The 17,059-nt window shown below is 26.2% G+C and overlaps 1 protein-coding gene across 1 annotated transcript; it reads left to right on the forward strand.

The window, feature by feature from the left end:
* Positions 1-263: 263 nt before the first annotated feature.
* On the forward strand, positions 264-14,598 carry LOC129975783 (WD repeat-containing protein 74-like). Its single transcript, XM_056089003.1, has 9 exons — positions 264-347; positions 1,057-1,163; positions 5,249-5,370; positions 6,536-6,596; positions 6,686-6,832; positions 6,984-7,082; positions 8,812-9,108; positions 10,546-10,763; positions 14,515-14,598. The coding sequence occupies exons 1-9, from the start codon at positions 290-292 to the stop codon at positions 14,528-14,530; spliced, it is 1,125 nt and encodes a 374-aa protein (XP_055944978.1). The 5' UTR covers positions 264-289; the 3' UTR covers positions 14,531-14,598.
* The last annotated feature ends 2,461 nt before the right edge of the window (positions 14,599-17,059 follow it).

A 17,059-nucleotide genomic window follows, 5' to 3' on the forward strand; every position in this document is an offset into this window, starting at 1 on the left:
GATCCTTTGAAACATCAATTCAAAGAAATTGTAAAAACTGCATCAAAGTTTGATCAGCGCCTATGTCATAGTGATGGTTATTTATTCTCCCAGATTTCAAGAAGAATAAAATCTACCCATTAACTCTTACTTTCGTAAATTTTTAATTTTAACTGAGTCTATTATTTGCCTTGCAAATTGAGAGAGAAATATCTAACTTTTTTATTTTTTTCCCACTAGATAGCAGTATAGATCTTTAAATTTGTATTACAAATGGCAACATGTCCTTCGACATTTGTTTATTTTGAAAATGACGGGCCATCAGAAGTGGCACGTGTTTGTTGGTACTGAAATTGGATTGCTAAAAGGTTAGTTAAATATAACTTTTTTTTTTTTTTGCGTGACATTTTTTTATATATTTATGAAAATATTTGGAAAGCTTAATTTATTAAAAACATCTGCCCTTGCGGTAAATTTGTTTGCAGGCCTTTACTTTCTCTCATCGAATCCATTAATAAAGGAAAGAGTGCTATTAAAATAATTGTATAAGATTTAGATATAACTATATTTTTCATTGCAGCATCGCGGCTTTTTATATGTTTATTGAATATTTTATTGTATCCTTGAAGAGTTTTGCACTGAGTAATTTTGAAAGAGAGGCTTGTCTTTGAATGTGAAAGAAATGAAGGATCTTTTTAAAGCAGAATTAATGTAATTAAATTTATTTTCGTTTCATATGCTGTATAGTTTTAGATTTATATATTTTTTGATATTGAGAAACGAATATGTTATTCTGAAAACACAATAATCCTTAGATTGAAATAAAAACTATTCCATCTATATTTGTAGCGTTTTTTTAAAATTTGTTTGAACTTCGTCATTTCTATTTAAGTTTATTTTTAGTTATTGTTATTTTTGATTTTTACCTGTTTCCCAACTTTTTAAAAAATTTTTATGATGCACTTCCTTTATTGAACAGAATAAATGCCCAATGGATTGAAAGTTTAATAAGATTCGATGATAATATAATGTTCATTTTAATTTTAATCAGAGATTTTAATTCATTATAATTTGTAGGTGTTGACACTGAAAAGAAAACATTTTCTAATTTGAATCCTGTGGAGAATCTGAATAAAGATGATGAAATCACTGCTATATGTTGGGAAGATTCATCTGAAAAAAAGGTACTTACCAAAAGTTATCTGAATATACTGGTATTTGATATGTTATTTTTCAATTAATTTTTCATTTTGCTTTACCTGTACAAACTAAATGACAATAAAGCCATAATTAGAAACTTGAAAGCCTCAAGAAGGCAAGTGATAATGTGCCTTCCTCTTTATGGTTTCTTCAACCTCTGTCACTTTTATAAGACTTTTTTTTTTTTTTATCATTCTCTTAACAAATAAAGTAGTTTTATATATTTGAATTAAATTTTTTCTACAAATGCCTTGTTTAGATATTCTCTTATATTATTTTTTGTTTCAAATTAAGTCAAAAAGAAATAAGAAAATTTAGAATTTTAGTATTTCTAAAGCCATATGACATCACACTGAGAGTAATATGAAATAATGCAATATAATTTTAGTAAAATATATGTTAGTAAATTATTCAGCGTACTTTATTTTCACTTTTGAATTTTTATTGAGCACTCATTTGCATATCATCTTTTTTTATTGAACTTTCTAGTCCAATCAGAAGTCTTTTATATATTTTTAGTACCAATTGGTAGCTACATTAACATAATTTAATTACTTATCAATGTATTTGCATAATTTTTTATTTAATTAAAAATAAATTTTGCATGATTTAATAATTTCTTTGCTTGCAAAGTGAAAATATTAAAAATCTTTAGTAAAGCTTTTTTTTTTCTGCCCATTTTTAATTCTTCAACTAGCTAGAATGTAGGAAATTGTCCAAACAAGTCTCTCCAATAATGGCTGGAATGTAGAAAGTTGTGATTTGATTATTATTCTAAAATTAGCTGAAACATAGGCAATCATTTTCCAAGAAATTTCCTAAGACTGGATTCTGATTAGTAAATTTAATGTGCCCCGCTTTCCCCTCTTCACATAATGAATAAGATGGATCAGTTTCTTCTTCAAGTAGTTTTGTGGTTTTCACCAGTAATTAGAATTTTTGTGGTCATTCATTTTTTGAGAGATGAATTCCTGAGAGAAAAGAATAAAGTTACAATTACAAAATTTGCAAATGCTTATGTATATGAAATGAATGCATATTATCTTTTCACCTCTTAAAGGGCTAGTTAATCATTTTATTGTACAGTAAGTTTAAAGTAAAACTTCAATTAAGGGTTTTGTTTTTTTTAATCTATGGATTTTGTGTATATGTTCTCATTTATATCAGTAAAGAGAAGCATCAGTAGACAAAATGTGTGCTGTACTTGTAAATTGCCCATTTGCATTATCTTTTATATATCTTAATCTATATCTTTTATCTTAAATATCTTTTAGATACTGCATTTGAAAGTATTTTGAATTGAATAGTGCATGAAGTGCAAGAAAGCAATAGTTTGAAAGGGAAAATTTTTTGCTTTTTTGATACATGCTGAGAAATCCCTTCTTTACCCTGAGATTTCTTGCATTTTTGTATCAAAATCATATGAAGTAATAAAATGAAAGAGTAGTAATAAAAAGGTTAATTTCAAACTTGGGAATTCAGTGGAGAGAAAATTTGTAATAATATTTATGAGAACAGAAATGGACGACTTTATGGAAATACTTTGGTCAAAGTAATATAGGGATATTCAGTCATTCTACATAAATTTGCAACAAATCTGTAAATATATATAATAAGAAACTGATGTTAGAAATATACAAACATTAATTTTTATCAAAAATAAATTTCCTGTGTAAGCAGATGCCTGAAAATATTTTCTTAGTAAATTTTTAATTTAACACTAAAATATCTTGTCTACTTTTTAATTATTTTGGCTGGAATCTTTGAATGAATAATATATTGCATATTATCTATATCTGACAAATGATTTTTGTCTTAACATTTTAAAGACTTAAAAATGGAATTAAAAAAAACAATAATTGTTTGAAGTAAAAATTATTCAGACTTTTTATTGACTGACTTGGAACAACATCTCTTATATTCTCTAAATGAATTTAGAGTGTTTATTATTATTGTATTATTAAATAATACATTAAAAGAATTCACTAACATGTTAACAAGATTTAAATAACAAATATACTATAATTAGACTAAGCTATAATTTTGTATTGTATTTTTAAGTGATATAATAAAAAAATATAGTTTGAATAACATTATACTAAAATTTGTTAATAAAATACTTAATACTAAATAAAAAGAAACTGAAATAATCATTTGTTTAAGAACAAAAGGTTTTATTCTTTTTAAAATGCAACTAGATAAGTAGTATTTTGTAGATTAAATAAATTTTCTTTCTATCTATTTAAAAAAGGAATTTCTAAAATCATAATATAGGAATTTTTTAAAAAAAAAATTGTGTTTCAAAACATTTCAGAATTAAAGGGGGAGCAGTTTTTGAGGGGAGAAAGTTTGATAAATTTGTTTGTTTGTTAAAAAAGTTTGATAAAAAATAAAAATTACTAAAATGCTCATAGATTCATTACTTTGAATGAATGACCATCTGATCATGCAAATTTAACTCGCATAGCTCCTAATCAAAATTTCTGATGTTATTTAACCTTCAAAATAAGTGATAGAAGAAGATTATTCTTTGACTTTGAAAACAATAAGACAGTGGAGAAAACAGAAACATATGCATCCGGTTTATAAACTTTTCATTAATTTTTCTTTGAGCAAATTATGTTTAGTATTTAGCAAGAAAACTATCGCTTTAGAAATATTCAAATGTTGGCAGTCACAATCGTTGGGTTAAAATAAAAATTCCAGTAAAAAAATAAAAAAAAAAATCTACCCACTTGGGAGTTTTGAGGAATTCTTGAGTGATAGTTACAGGGTTATTTTAATAATTTATAATTATTAATAGAATTAAAATAACTATAATTTTGAATAACTCAGTTATTTTAATGATACATAAAATGTATACAAGGCAAAATTTCCATATATAGTTTTAAAATTCTGTTTGTTTCATCATTCAAGAGTTATTTCATATATATTAGAGATTTTTTTTCTATTCCAAATCCTGTATTATTTGAGATTTAGAAAAATCTGAATGTAGTTAAATTAATTAAAATAATTAAAACACTACTTTACAGATTTTCCATCCTACTACAATTTAGGAAATATGATGTGGATTAAAGTTTCAAAATTATATCTTTCGTTGTAAAATTTTGTATAAATAAGCAGAAAAGTAGGGGCTACAAGGAGCAGCATCCCATCCCAAATAAATTGTGGTAATTAGATAGTTACCCTTTGCTAATGTCTTGTGACCTTTTTCCTCATTCTTTTAAACTGTTTATTTTAGCTTTATTTTTTTAAGCATACTGCTTCAATACTTTGAAAGTAATCTTTGATTACAACTTGATTAAATTGTCTTTATTTATTTATGTTTTTAAATATCATTATTCAGACAAATATAATTATTTAAACAGAAACCCATATAAGTCTTTTTATGTTGTACTATACTTCAATATGTAGATAAATTTAAATGTTTTCACCAGTATGTATTACATCTATATTAGCTAATAAAGCTAAATTAAATCCTATTTAATTACTATTGCTAAAATATAGAAAATTTAACATCTTATACAGGGTTTAATGATTTTGGTTTAATAGTATTTAAAGACTTTTTCTTATCTTCATAGCATATCATTTTTGTAATGATGAATTATCTATTTGTTCATATGTTGTATAAAATATTCGAAATAATCTTGAAACATAATTTCTTATGCATATTTTAGTTAAAGGAAAATGAATTGAAAAAAAAAAGATATTTGTAATATCTTTTAATGATAAGTACATAAAGTAAAGTAGTACTCAATACCTCTATGTTTTAACTATTTGTACATTTCAAAATTTAAATATTCATTGTCTCCATTATAAAAAAAAAATCTTTATGATCATTTTAGTATTTGAGTCATAAGAATGTTTCTTAGATTTTAATATTATTTATTTTCATATTAATAATCTTATTCATAAATTTTGAATGAAAATTTAATTTTAAAAGTGACTTATAAAAGAATATATATGTTTTATATATCTCCTTAGAATATATGAAATTTTCGAATGATAGGTTAGTTTTTTGCGAATTTAAAATTATTTTATTCTTATAGATATTCTTTTTTTTTTTTAGGTCTATACTGGACACAAAAACCAAGTTGTCAAAATTTTTGATTGTGAAATAGAATCTTTTGTATCAACTCGTACGTGTCATGTTGGTGAAGGAGGAATAAAGGGAATTTATCCATATGATGGGTATGGTTAAAAAATTCCAAATCACAGTAACAGCACTCTGTAGAACTGCAGATGTTTGATTCTTGTTAAATAAGATACACTCTCTATTTGAATTTTCATTCATAATTAATTTACAAGTCATCAGCTAAATAACTGTATACCATTAGATATTTTGCCTTTAATGAACAAATGTGACTTTTTTTATGGTAATTATTAATAGAATGTGAGCCTAGTAGCACTTGTTATTGTACCAATATGCACGTAAAAATAATTAAATGCTGTCATTGGTTTGAATTCTATATCAATCGTTTCAAATTTTTTTAAATGTTTTATTCGTACGGTTGACTTTTTTTCAGAATATTACTGTCCCTTTTATTATTTTTTTATCCCCATTAAAACATTAACAGTTATAAAAAGATCCTTTTAAAACATTAACAGTTATAAAAAAATCCTTTTTTACATAAATTAGCAAATATTTTTATTTACTTATGTGCAATTTCTGGACCAATGTTCGAAATAAACTCTTTATAAATCTTACTATCTCTTATATATTCCATTCAGATACTTACTCAAAAAAGAATAGTTTATTGTTTCAAGCATAATTTTCTCTCTCTATTTTAAGACATAACAAAATAATAATAATACATTCATAATAAAAAATTTTAAAAAATGGAAAATTTAATATTTATTTTTGTTCCTGGCATGACAGTTGGTGAAGTATCTGCTGTTAATTAATTGATTATTCTAATTCTTTTTATTTCTTTGTGATACCTGATTTTTGTGTGATTATGAATAGAGAAAAAATGTATTTCTTGACATATATATTCAGAAGTCATCTTAACATGTCATTTCTTAGTGTATTAGTTATATATTCATCAGAATTTAGCTGTTAAACTTTTTTCAGGTTATAATAGTCTTTATGTTTATGTTGTTATAAGAACAACCACTGAAATTTCATTTCTACATTTTCTTTGTTATTCACTATAATTTCACAAATATTATCATGAAATAAATACTTTGGTTTATTGAGAGAATTTGCACATGTTTACTTAGTTATGTATTTTCATTTTTTATGAGTAATTTATAAATGTTACAGAAAAGATTAATTATCATATATCTTAAAACATTCTTCTTAAGTTATTCATATTCTTTCCGTTCATTTGTTATATTATTTTTCTCCTTTTAGAAAGTTGGTCACAGCAGTAGAATCTGGCATTGTAAAATTATGGAATAAAGATGGAGAAAAGGTAAGGATTTTTTTTTTCTCTCTTCCAGTTCTCTTAAAAATTAAATACAAAAGATTTAAGATACAAACATAAAATTTTCTTAATTGCAGGATGTTGAAATTAATACTGGTGATAATTTATGTAAAATGACTCCTAATCCATTTTCCAATTTACAAGTGGGGACAGGTGGTGAAGAAAATGACTTAAAAATTTGGGATTTAAGTATGCCTAATACTCCTGTGTTTCAAGCAAAAAATGTAAGTGCACTTTATTTACCCTATTATCAAATTAATTAATAGTTACCTAACTGGTAAATACTTTTTTTAAAAAAAAATTGCATATAAATATGAAAGCATCACCTAAAGATAATATTTCGTTATTATTCAACTATAAATTTAATTATTTCAGGTTAGGAATGACTTTTTAGATTTGCGGGTTCCTGTATGGATAACAGACTTAAAGTTTAAATCGGTTGATAAAATTATAACTTGCACTCGCCATCATCAAGTAAGTATACTTGTTTGTTATATTTATGTATTCAAGATTCATAATATTTGCTTTTGTTAAATCATTTTAATGAATTAAGTTTATCAAAACCATGCCTTCAGTGACATCAAAATAGTTAGTGATGAGCGCTTGTGATTATTACAGCTGTGTATTTTTCATGTTTAATTTATTACAGGAGTATATATGGGAACTTTAAAAGTCCTTGCGATAATGTGTATAAAAAGTTTATGCAAGTATTATTATGTGGATAATTATAACTCTATTAATCGAACTACTGGGATAATCGCTGCTGTATTTGTAATGATAAAATACAAGAATGACAGAAAATAATGAAAAGAAAAATCTATTAATTTAAGGAATGGATTTAATGGCAATATATTTCTGATTTTGTTCAAAAGTGCAACCACTTAGTAAAAGCTGCATCAGTATATGTGATCTTCTGTATGTATTTTTAAGTGTTGGGCTTATTCCATCAGGCAGCTACAGAAACTCTAGGAACAGGATCTTCATCGGAATCAGAGAAATTTTTCAGATATGAAGATTTGATGACAGTACTTGCCACTGTTTGAAACAATCCCTGAATAGGAAATGACTTCCAGTGTTTGAGCAATTACCAGCAATTTGTATCCATCCAGGCATCTTATTGGCATTGAAAGCTTGTACCAATAGCATTCCATATTTAGGTTGGGTAATGACCAAATTTCATCATTGAAATTTATCATCCAAGACAGATCAATATTTCTCAATATATCATGATTAATACTATAATAAATTATAAATAATCTCTCTTAATATATTGACTTATCAGAATTTCTCCAAAAAAGGGAGAAAAGAGGAGAGAGGGTTTTTCTTTTCAATAAAGTAATTAAAATATAATAATATTAAAATCTTTTCAATAGAGAATATTGACATAGTATTTTTTTTAGCTATATTTGCATTGTGTAATATATCATGATTTTTTATTTTTTTCTTAACACAGTGACTTTTTAAATGTTAACCTCTTTAATGCCAATTTAGAAAATTCAAGTTCCTTTAATTTCTTGCAACAAATTCATTTCATACAACAAAAAAAAAGCTTTTTGTTTTAAAATATATTGATTTAGTCCCTTGCAGGATAACTAAATCAAAATGGAAGCATCGAAAATGAAAATTAGATGTATATATCAACTTACTGTTACACAATTTATCATGGGCTTTGATTAATTAATTTTTTTTTTTCAAAAATTGATATTTCCAAATTATTGATACTTTAAAAATAGGCACAGCCCTACTCAATGTATCTTTTCACCCAGATTATAATGAAGTATATCCAGTTTTTATTGTCTCTTTGTTAATCCTATTAAATGGTCTACTTGTGTCCAGTTATCTTGTAATGATGAAATGAAATAATCACATTTTCAAATTGAGAACGAAATATTTTGAGAAATTGGAAAATTTAAGCATTGTTATTCTAGATTTAGAAATAAGATATTTTTTAAATTATGTTTTAAAATTTTATTCATTAAACCTCTTTGTGACATTATCTTGAAAATTATTATTTCACATACCTAATTTTTTTTTTTAATGATTAACCATCTGAAACAGAAAATCAATATGATAATGTAAAAAGAAAAATTGAATTCAATATTTTCAATTCTGATTTTAAAATTTAACATAATTTAAATATTTTTTTTATATATTTCTGGAAAAAATGTAACTGTTATTTTCTACAAAATTTTTGAATTTTTAGGTTCGACTGTATGATACAAGAGCTCAAAGACGACCAGTTATAGATATGGAATTTGAGCGTTATCCTCTTATGTCTCTATCTTTAGCTCACAATGATAATCAAGTTGTTGTTGGAAGCAGCAGAGGTAGAATGGCCTTGTTAGATCTCAGAAAGAAACTTTTGGTCCATGTTTTTAAAGGTTTTGCTGGCAGCATTCGTAGTATACAATGTCACCCATCACTTCCACTTGTTGCTTCATGTGGATTGGACAGATTTTTGAGAATACATGATTTGAATCAGCATAAATTATTGAAAAAGGTTAGTTAAATCAATATTTATTTTATTTAAAATATAAACATTCAATATATCAGTATCTATTCTAACCATGGCTTTAGTTATTTTCTAAATTGTTAAAGATAGGTATATACTTGCAAGCAGAATATTCTATAAATAGCAAAATATTGTATTGTATAATGTCACTCAATATTTGTACTGCTGAAAAGTGTAAAATGTACATTTTAAACAGTCTCCTACAATCTTATTAGCCATATTGAGTAAAATTGTTTAAGTTTTGAATATCACTATTTTAGATAATTTTACATTAATTCATTGGCCACCTCAAGAAAGATTCTCTTTATTGTGGAAGGGAAAAGTAGTGAAATTCATCAATGCAAGGTTGAATTTGGATCACAGAAGCATGGAATTTGTTTAAAATCTTAGTTACATTGATAAAATATTCTTTACATGCCAATAGCACTAAGCAGACAGTGTTATAATTTATATCTTGTTTTTTTTAGTAGTACATTAATTGATGCAAACAATATTAGGAATTATAACATAATTCTTTATATCTTAGAATCTAATTAGAAGAATACATCTAATTTAGAAGTTACTGGGTCATGATTAGAATAGATAACCTGTATATTTAATGATAACAGATGTTAATTGTAATCCACATTTTTTTTATCACTTGAATGTTCTCTTGTATTAAAATTCTGAACTCCAAAATGTATACAAGTATTAATGTTAATTATTTAAATTATTTGCGAACTAAATTATAAGGATCCTCCCTATTTATGCCTAATTTCTAATATGTACAGCTAAACAAGATGTGACAAAATACATTTCCTTTTCCAATTTAGGAAAGAAGAATTAGAATGTGTTAGAACTTTAGAAAATTTTTCCTGAGAATTGTAGCATTATAGAATTTTGCTTGTGGTTAAAATTTTTAAAGACATTTTTGGCTATATTATAAGTTTTACTTTTTGTGTGAGAACAATTTGAACAAAATTGGCTCACTTTAGTAGTAGTTTTTTTAAAAAATAATAATAATAAAATGGGCTAATTTTTAGTAAGTCGGCTTCAGTCTTTAGGCTTTTATAGAATTCTGATATCTGGAAATAAATAATTGAATTGCACTTAAAAATTAACGTTTTATTTCATAATAAAATAGATATCTATTTATAACTTCAAATCATTTTCACTGATAAAAGGAGAAGTTAAAATTATAGCTTATTTCACACAAGATATATATATATATATATTTTACTGCAAACAAATCATTAAAAATTTTAATTCTGTTTCATTTAAACAAGATATGCTTTTCATTACTTTTTTTTTAAATTGTCTCAAAATAATTATTGTTTAACCCTGATTTGCATCAAATGAACATATTCATATGAAGCTAATTTATTCTACTAGTATTAGTTAGTAATGAAAAAAATTACGTTTCAGTATTTTCTGTTTGTTTTCTAGATATATTTAAAAACAAGACTGAACTGTCTTCTGTATCGAGCAGATATTTCTAGTTCTAATGAAACAGCTATTGAGCCAAAAGAAGCCACACCACAAATTGTCGATGCTGAAGAAGAAGACATCTGGAATGCAATGCCTCTTGTGAAAGAAAGTAATAAGCAAAAAAGAGTTTCTAGTGATGCTGATGCAAAGCCATCTAAAAAGAAAAAGAAAGATCAGTAAGTGCTTAAAATCCATTCTAAAATTCTTCTTTATCTCATTTTGAAGAGATTTATGCAATTTCTATTAAATATCAGTCATTTTCTTAAAAAATGTTTGTTGAAGACAAATTAAAAGCTACACTACCTTCAAAGTATTTTCCTTCTGCATTCATGTAAAATTGAAAACATTTTTCTAACCAATATATCCAAAAAGTGTGATCAACTGAATTTTTTTATAATAGTAAGTTTTTGTTATGAGATAATATAAGAAATTGGTTACTTTTTCTGTTTAATTTTTTAGGCTGTATGATATATAGTGTTTGCTTAGATCATGATCCAGTAGCTAGATCTTTAAACCGTTAGCATTATACTTCAAATTGAAAAATACTGTATATGGCAAAATATTATATTTAATATGCTTTAGATTAGGAAAATTATGAAATCTTAATATTTCATCAACTGATTCCATTAATTAAATGTTAGCCGTGGTGGTAAAGTCTCGGAAACTGAGGGTTTCATGTTCGAGACCCGATTCCACTGAAGAAACCTCATGTAAGTGGGTCTGCTGATGTTAAATCCATTGTGGCCAAACGTCCTCCAGTTAATGTGGTATGGAAGTTTGGAGAGTGGGTGTCATCTCAGGTGCTGTCCTCGTCATCTGACCTTGTTTCAAAATTACAAGGTCCATCCCAAAATAGCCCTAGTATTGCTTTAAAATGAGATGTTAATATAACTAAACTCTTTTAGTCACATTTGGTAAAATATTTTTGAAACAGTTGCTTTAAAAAAAAACCCTCACTTTTCTGTAATCAAAATTGACTGAATCAGGAAATTTGAATATCAATATTTTAAGCCATTTTAATAGCTGTCTTGAGGAAGTTAGGGTATCAATATATGCTGCAGCCAGTGATTGAATTAAAATTATGTATTTCATACTAAATTAGATTAAGAAGAAAAAATTCAATTTTTCTGCAAAGTGTTAAGGAATTTTCATTGTATATAATGAATAGAACAAGTTCACTGTATAAAAATGTAAGTTTGGTACATATATTTATTCAAATGATAAGATATAATTCTTTGTTGTTTATGTTACTTTTTTTTTTCAACTGGAAATATGCTGATCATTCTTTTTATTTAGAAATCAGCTGTCAGGTTATGATCAGAATATTTTTTTACTCTTATGGAGAAACGTTCTTCATTATATTGAGTTCAGACTAATAAATGTTTAGTAAGAAAATTAAATGCATTTTATATGTAAAAGAAAAAGAGAGAGAGAAATAATTTATGTCTAACAAGGGGAGGGTACGAGGTTGAAATGTGAGTTCTGAATGAAAGTATACATTTAGAATGTTCATTCATGAAAATATTAAAACGCAATGGCCAGTCAATTTCAAGAAAATGGTCCTCAAACTTTTGGTAAAGCTTATATACTGATAGTTTGATGTCTGGATGATCTCAATGGCATGGTTGTCTAGGTAACCGTCTCATATGTAGAAGGTCGGGGAATTTTTTTAACAATTCTTATTCAATTAAAAATTTACAGACACTTTTGATTAATATGTTTTTTTAATTTTTTTGTCCAAAATAAATATTTATTATCGAAATATATAATACTAAAATTATAAAAACAAATGCATATTTAAATTTAATTAACAATTTACAGATAGTTTTAATTAATATGCTACTTATTTTTATGCAAGGATTAATACTTAAATTATTTCTTAGGAAATTAATTTACTGTTTTTTCAACATGAAGTTGCTGGTTGCTTCCTGATGATATACAATATTTTCCGGATAATGTGAGCGCATATTGTGCTGTGTAAGAGTGGGTCACTTTCTTCAAATCGTGTTTTCTGACAAATACAATTTTGCTTCCTTTTTCAGAAAGAGTTCTATTATAAATAGATTGGTATTCACATCTTGAAAAGGGGAGAATGACATGAGATATACTGGATGGGAAAGTGTTAGATTGAAATTAAGGATCTATTTAAAAAATAATTGCATTGGCTTACCTGTCTGATCAGTATTAATAAAATCTTATAAATAATTTCAGCAAAGACTATGTTATGTCTGCATTCGAAAAGTTGTTGCAGAAGCCAAGATTTCTTCGACTGTAACTGTTTCTTTTTTCGAGACAAATTTGGTTACTTTTCCTTGTCGAACGCTGTATTTGTTTTTGAATTTCTTTACCCATCTTTCGGAAGCTTCGAATTCAAAATCTGAAAATTGACTAGCAGCAGCTGAAGCCCACTGCTGTAAATTCCTGGTAGTTACTTGTTGAAAATTCTCTCTTGCTTCAACAAAAACGATCATAAGTCCAAGAATCGATAATTGCATATTTATCAAATATGTTTCCTCCCTTTCTTACATCTTCCTCCCATTTGGGTAAATAATCTTTATTTTTAAACAACTACATCCATTCTTTGTAATGATTACAGATTCCCTGTAGGATGTAGTTTTGCTATGTTGAGGGCTTTGATTTTATAATCCAAAGAAATATATTCTACTTTTTTTTTTCTTTCTTCAGGTTCATACTCATCTGATGAAGCATTCATTATCTTCAATATTTTCAAAAAGTTCTTCATCATATCTTTCACTTGCATGAATAAGTTCGTCATCACATACAATAACTTTTTCAGAGATCATGCGAAGAGTATTTTGATAAATTTCTTCGCCCAACAAAATTGACGCTGAAGATTCCGATGCAATAAGATTATTTTCAGCTAACAATCCTTGATAAATAATAACTGCATCTTTTAATCTGAATTTTGACACTTCACTATATAGTGATTCCAAGGGGATTTCATCTTCATTCTCCGATGCATTTGCAGTGTCCGGATTCACAGACATTTAAACTTCAAAATATATCTATTATTTTTAATTAGTTAAAGTACGACATAAGATGCATCAAAATCTTTCCTTTCTCTGCATTTGTTTGAATTTAAATGATTATTAAAATTTTAACCATCTGCCTACACATTCAATAAATCGATACCTGCTCTCTACTATTTCTTTTCATTATTGCATTTGGGATGTTTTCTTACATATTTAAAAAAAAATATCAGCTGCTCCCTTCAATTTCTGATATAAATACAGCTTCGTCGAGTTATAATTGATTATTATTAAATCCAAGAATTTAAAACTTAATTGTTTGAAAATGAGGCAAGCTAGTTAAATTATCTGTAGCCATTAATGTTATGTTTTTAATTATTTTTTCTTTAAGTATTAAAAGAATATGAGCATTTATTCTTGCATAAAAATAAGTAGCATATTAATTAAAACTATCTGTAAATCGTTAATTAAATATAAATAATTTTTTTTTAAAAAATGCATTTGTATTTATAATTTTATTATGTATTTCAATAATAAATATTTATTTTGGATAAAAAAATTAAAAACATATTAATCAAAAGTATTTGCAAATTTTTAATTAAATAAGAATTGTTAAAAAAACATTCCCAGCCAGGTTTGATCCCTGACCTTCTACATACGAGATGGTTACCTAGACAACCATGCCATTGGAATCACCCGGACAGGAGTCAAGTTATCGATATATAAGCTTTACCAAAAGTTTGAGGACCATTTTCTCGAAATTGACTGGCCATTGTGTTTTAATATTTTTATGAATGAACATTCTAAATGTATACTATCATTATACTAAATCTCATCCCAAACTCAGATTTCAACCCTGTGCCCTCCCCTTGTAAATGTTTATCTTTTAATATAAGAAGACTATTTTATTTATTAATTTATTTTCTGTTTCCTATAGAATTGTTTCTTCATGATGACACAGGAGTTATAGAAACCATCATACAATTTTGTAAAAATAATGTAAATAAATCATTGCATTGTCTATTTGCTGTTTTATTCATTCATTAGAAACTGATATTATTGATTATAAATATGATTTGCTGATTAAAGTTCGCCCCCATTGTCAATACTAGTAGAAGCTCAGTCCTTACATATTATTTATAAATTAATTAACATTAATTTGATTTTTTATTCCCTTCAAACTCAGATTAATCAAATATTAATAAGCTTGTTTGAATACTTGTATTTTTATATTTTTCAATAAAAAACATTTTTTATTTTTATTTTAAGGTAGATAAAATTAGTAGGAAGACAATTAGCTCTAGAGGATGCTGTAGTAAATATAAAGTCCTAATATGAAGTTTAATAATATTTTTTTTAATGCAAAAGCAGACATTGCATAGAAAAGCCTATCATTTTTTATCATCACTCTCCATACAATGCATAATAATAATAGAGATAAAAAGAAAAATTCATTCTAATCATATTATTTATAGTTCAAGAAATATCAATAATTGTTGAAATGAACTCTTTCTGTAAAAATACAATACAAACCAGTTGAAGGTTTATGTATAAGCTACACGTTGGTCCCTTAAAAAAATTTGTATCACATATACTAAATGTACTTGGAATGTAAATGGACTTATAAAGGACCCCATATCTCAAATAGCTTAGAACATCATTAAGTTTAAATTCAGCACTTATTATATTCAATAAAAAAATGAAATTTTGAAGGATACTTAGTATACTTATTAAAGATATTATGGTGTTCAAAAATATTATACTTTAAAAAATTAAATGCAAAAAGTCAAATTTTTTGTTTACCTCTTCATATGTTTTCTCTTGGCAATAATTGAAAAGCTATTGTAACTTCCAAAGCCATTTTAGAATATCAAGTATTGAAATCCTTACTGCTGTAGTGATGTTTAGTCTAAGATATGATAAATTAGCTGATAGTAAATGAATATATAAATGACCCATACTATTCGAACAGAAATATAAAGAGCAATTATGATAACAAAATTGCTTCAATATCCAGATAATGTTTTACTGAAGAACATAATCCACCCTGAAGTAATAAGCAATTTATTAATATTAAATGAATTAGATGTCATTAGAAAGTCAAGCTGTATTTTGCTCTTAGTGTTAAGAAGATTGATTTTCCCTCTGGTTCTGTTTTGCTGACAAAATACTTGAATAACTGTATTGAGTTAATAAGACTTCCTTTTGTATAAGATTATATTAGTTGGTGAATGTTGCTATAGACTTATGGTAACTTATAGACTTGTTATGGTAATATTGCATGAACTAAGAATTAAGTATTCTGTTTTACTACTCTTTATCAAATTTTCATTGCAATGAAAATCAAAAGGTCTCCCTATTAAACAAAATTATTTGTTCTTCACTTGTCAATCTACTGCAGTGGCAGTTTTCCACACTGGGTTAGAGGTGGGCACCTTCTACCTCAAGATCTGTAAGAGCCTCAAAATCTATTTCGACATAGTGCTAAGCTGACGGCAATTTATATAATATGTATAAATATGTATAATTTTAAAATCTTATTTAAACATAATTAATTTCCTAATTTTTAGCTTAATTTAGTCCGTATTAACTTCATTCTAAAATGTTCTCTTATTTCTTGATCCAATTCCACCTTTTTTATTTAATTAAAACAACACAAGTTCTAAAATTGCTGAAGTCAACAAGTTCGCTTTGAATGAAGGGATTAAAAATTGTCGAGCTAAGCACATTCTTTTAATAATTCCCTTACCTAATTCGACATGTGTAAAGAAACTCCCTATTAAAATCTCATAGTATATAAATGCTGGGAAAAATAATTTCTCCCTTTTTAATTTTTTCCTCATTTCGTTTTGTGTCGTTCTATGTTAATGTGCTCGTCGCTGCTGCGTGTACATAAGTCCTTCCTCCCGGGATGGAATAAACCAAAGTTAATAATTCAAAGTGTCTTTTCTATCTCCAGCCATGATTTTTCTTCAAAAAAAAATGTTTATATATTTTTAACATAAATAGGACAAAAAATACCCGATATTATAACTATTTATATATTAAAAATAATATGGAAAAAAATTAACCAGTCACTCATCCTTAACCAGATTTGATTTCATCAATTTCTATTTCACGCGAAACCTCATGATCTCCACATAAGTAAGTCATTTATGATCATCTGCCCCCTCCCTACCACCCCATTTGGAAAATTATTGCAAAATAAAACTATAACTTCCTATATATGCCCGATTACGTCAGCTCTATTTGTGATTTAATTTCGCCACTTTTTATGCATAGCTACTCAACTCAATGTTGCTGTGCAAGAATGATTTAAAGTATTATTTCCATTTATAATGGTATAAATGCGGTTGACCAAAGTTATTTGACGTTTAAATTATTACTATTAAAAAGCTTTGTGAATTACTGGTTAGGATCTTCTACGCTGAAAGCATTAAAAAATTATTTATCTTTTCTTTCGTTTATCCAATGAAAGGGAT

This window comes from Argiope bruennichi, chromosome 7 (assembly GCF_947563725.1).
Source record: "Argiope bruennichi chromosome 7, qqArgBrue1.1, whole genome shotgun sequence".
Taxonomy (NCBI): Eukaryota; Metazoa; Arthropoda; class Arachnida; order Araneae; family Araneidae; genus Argiope; species Argiope bruennichi.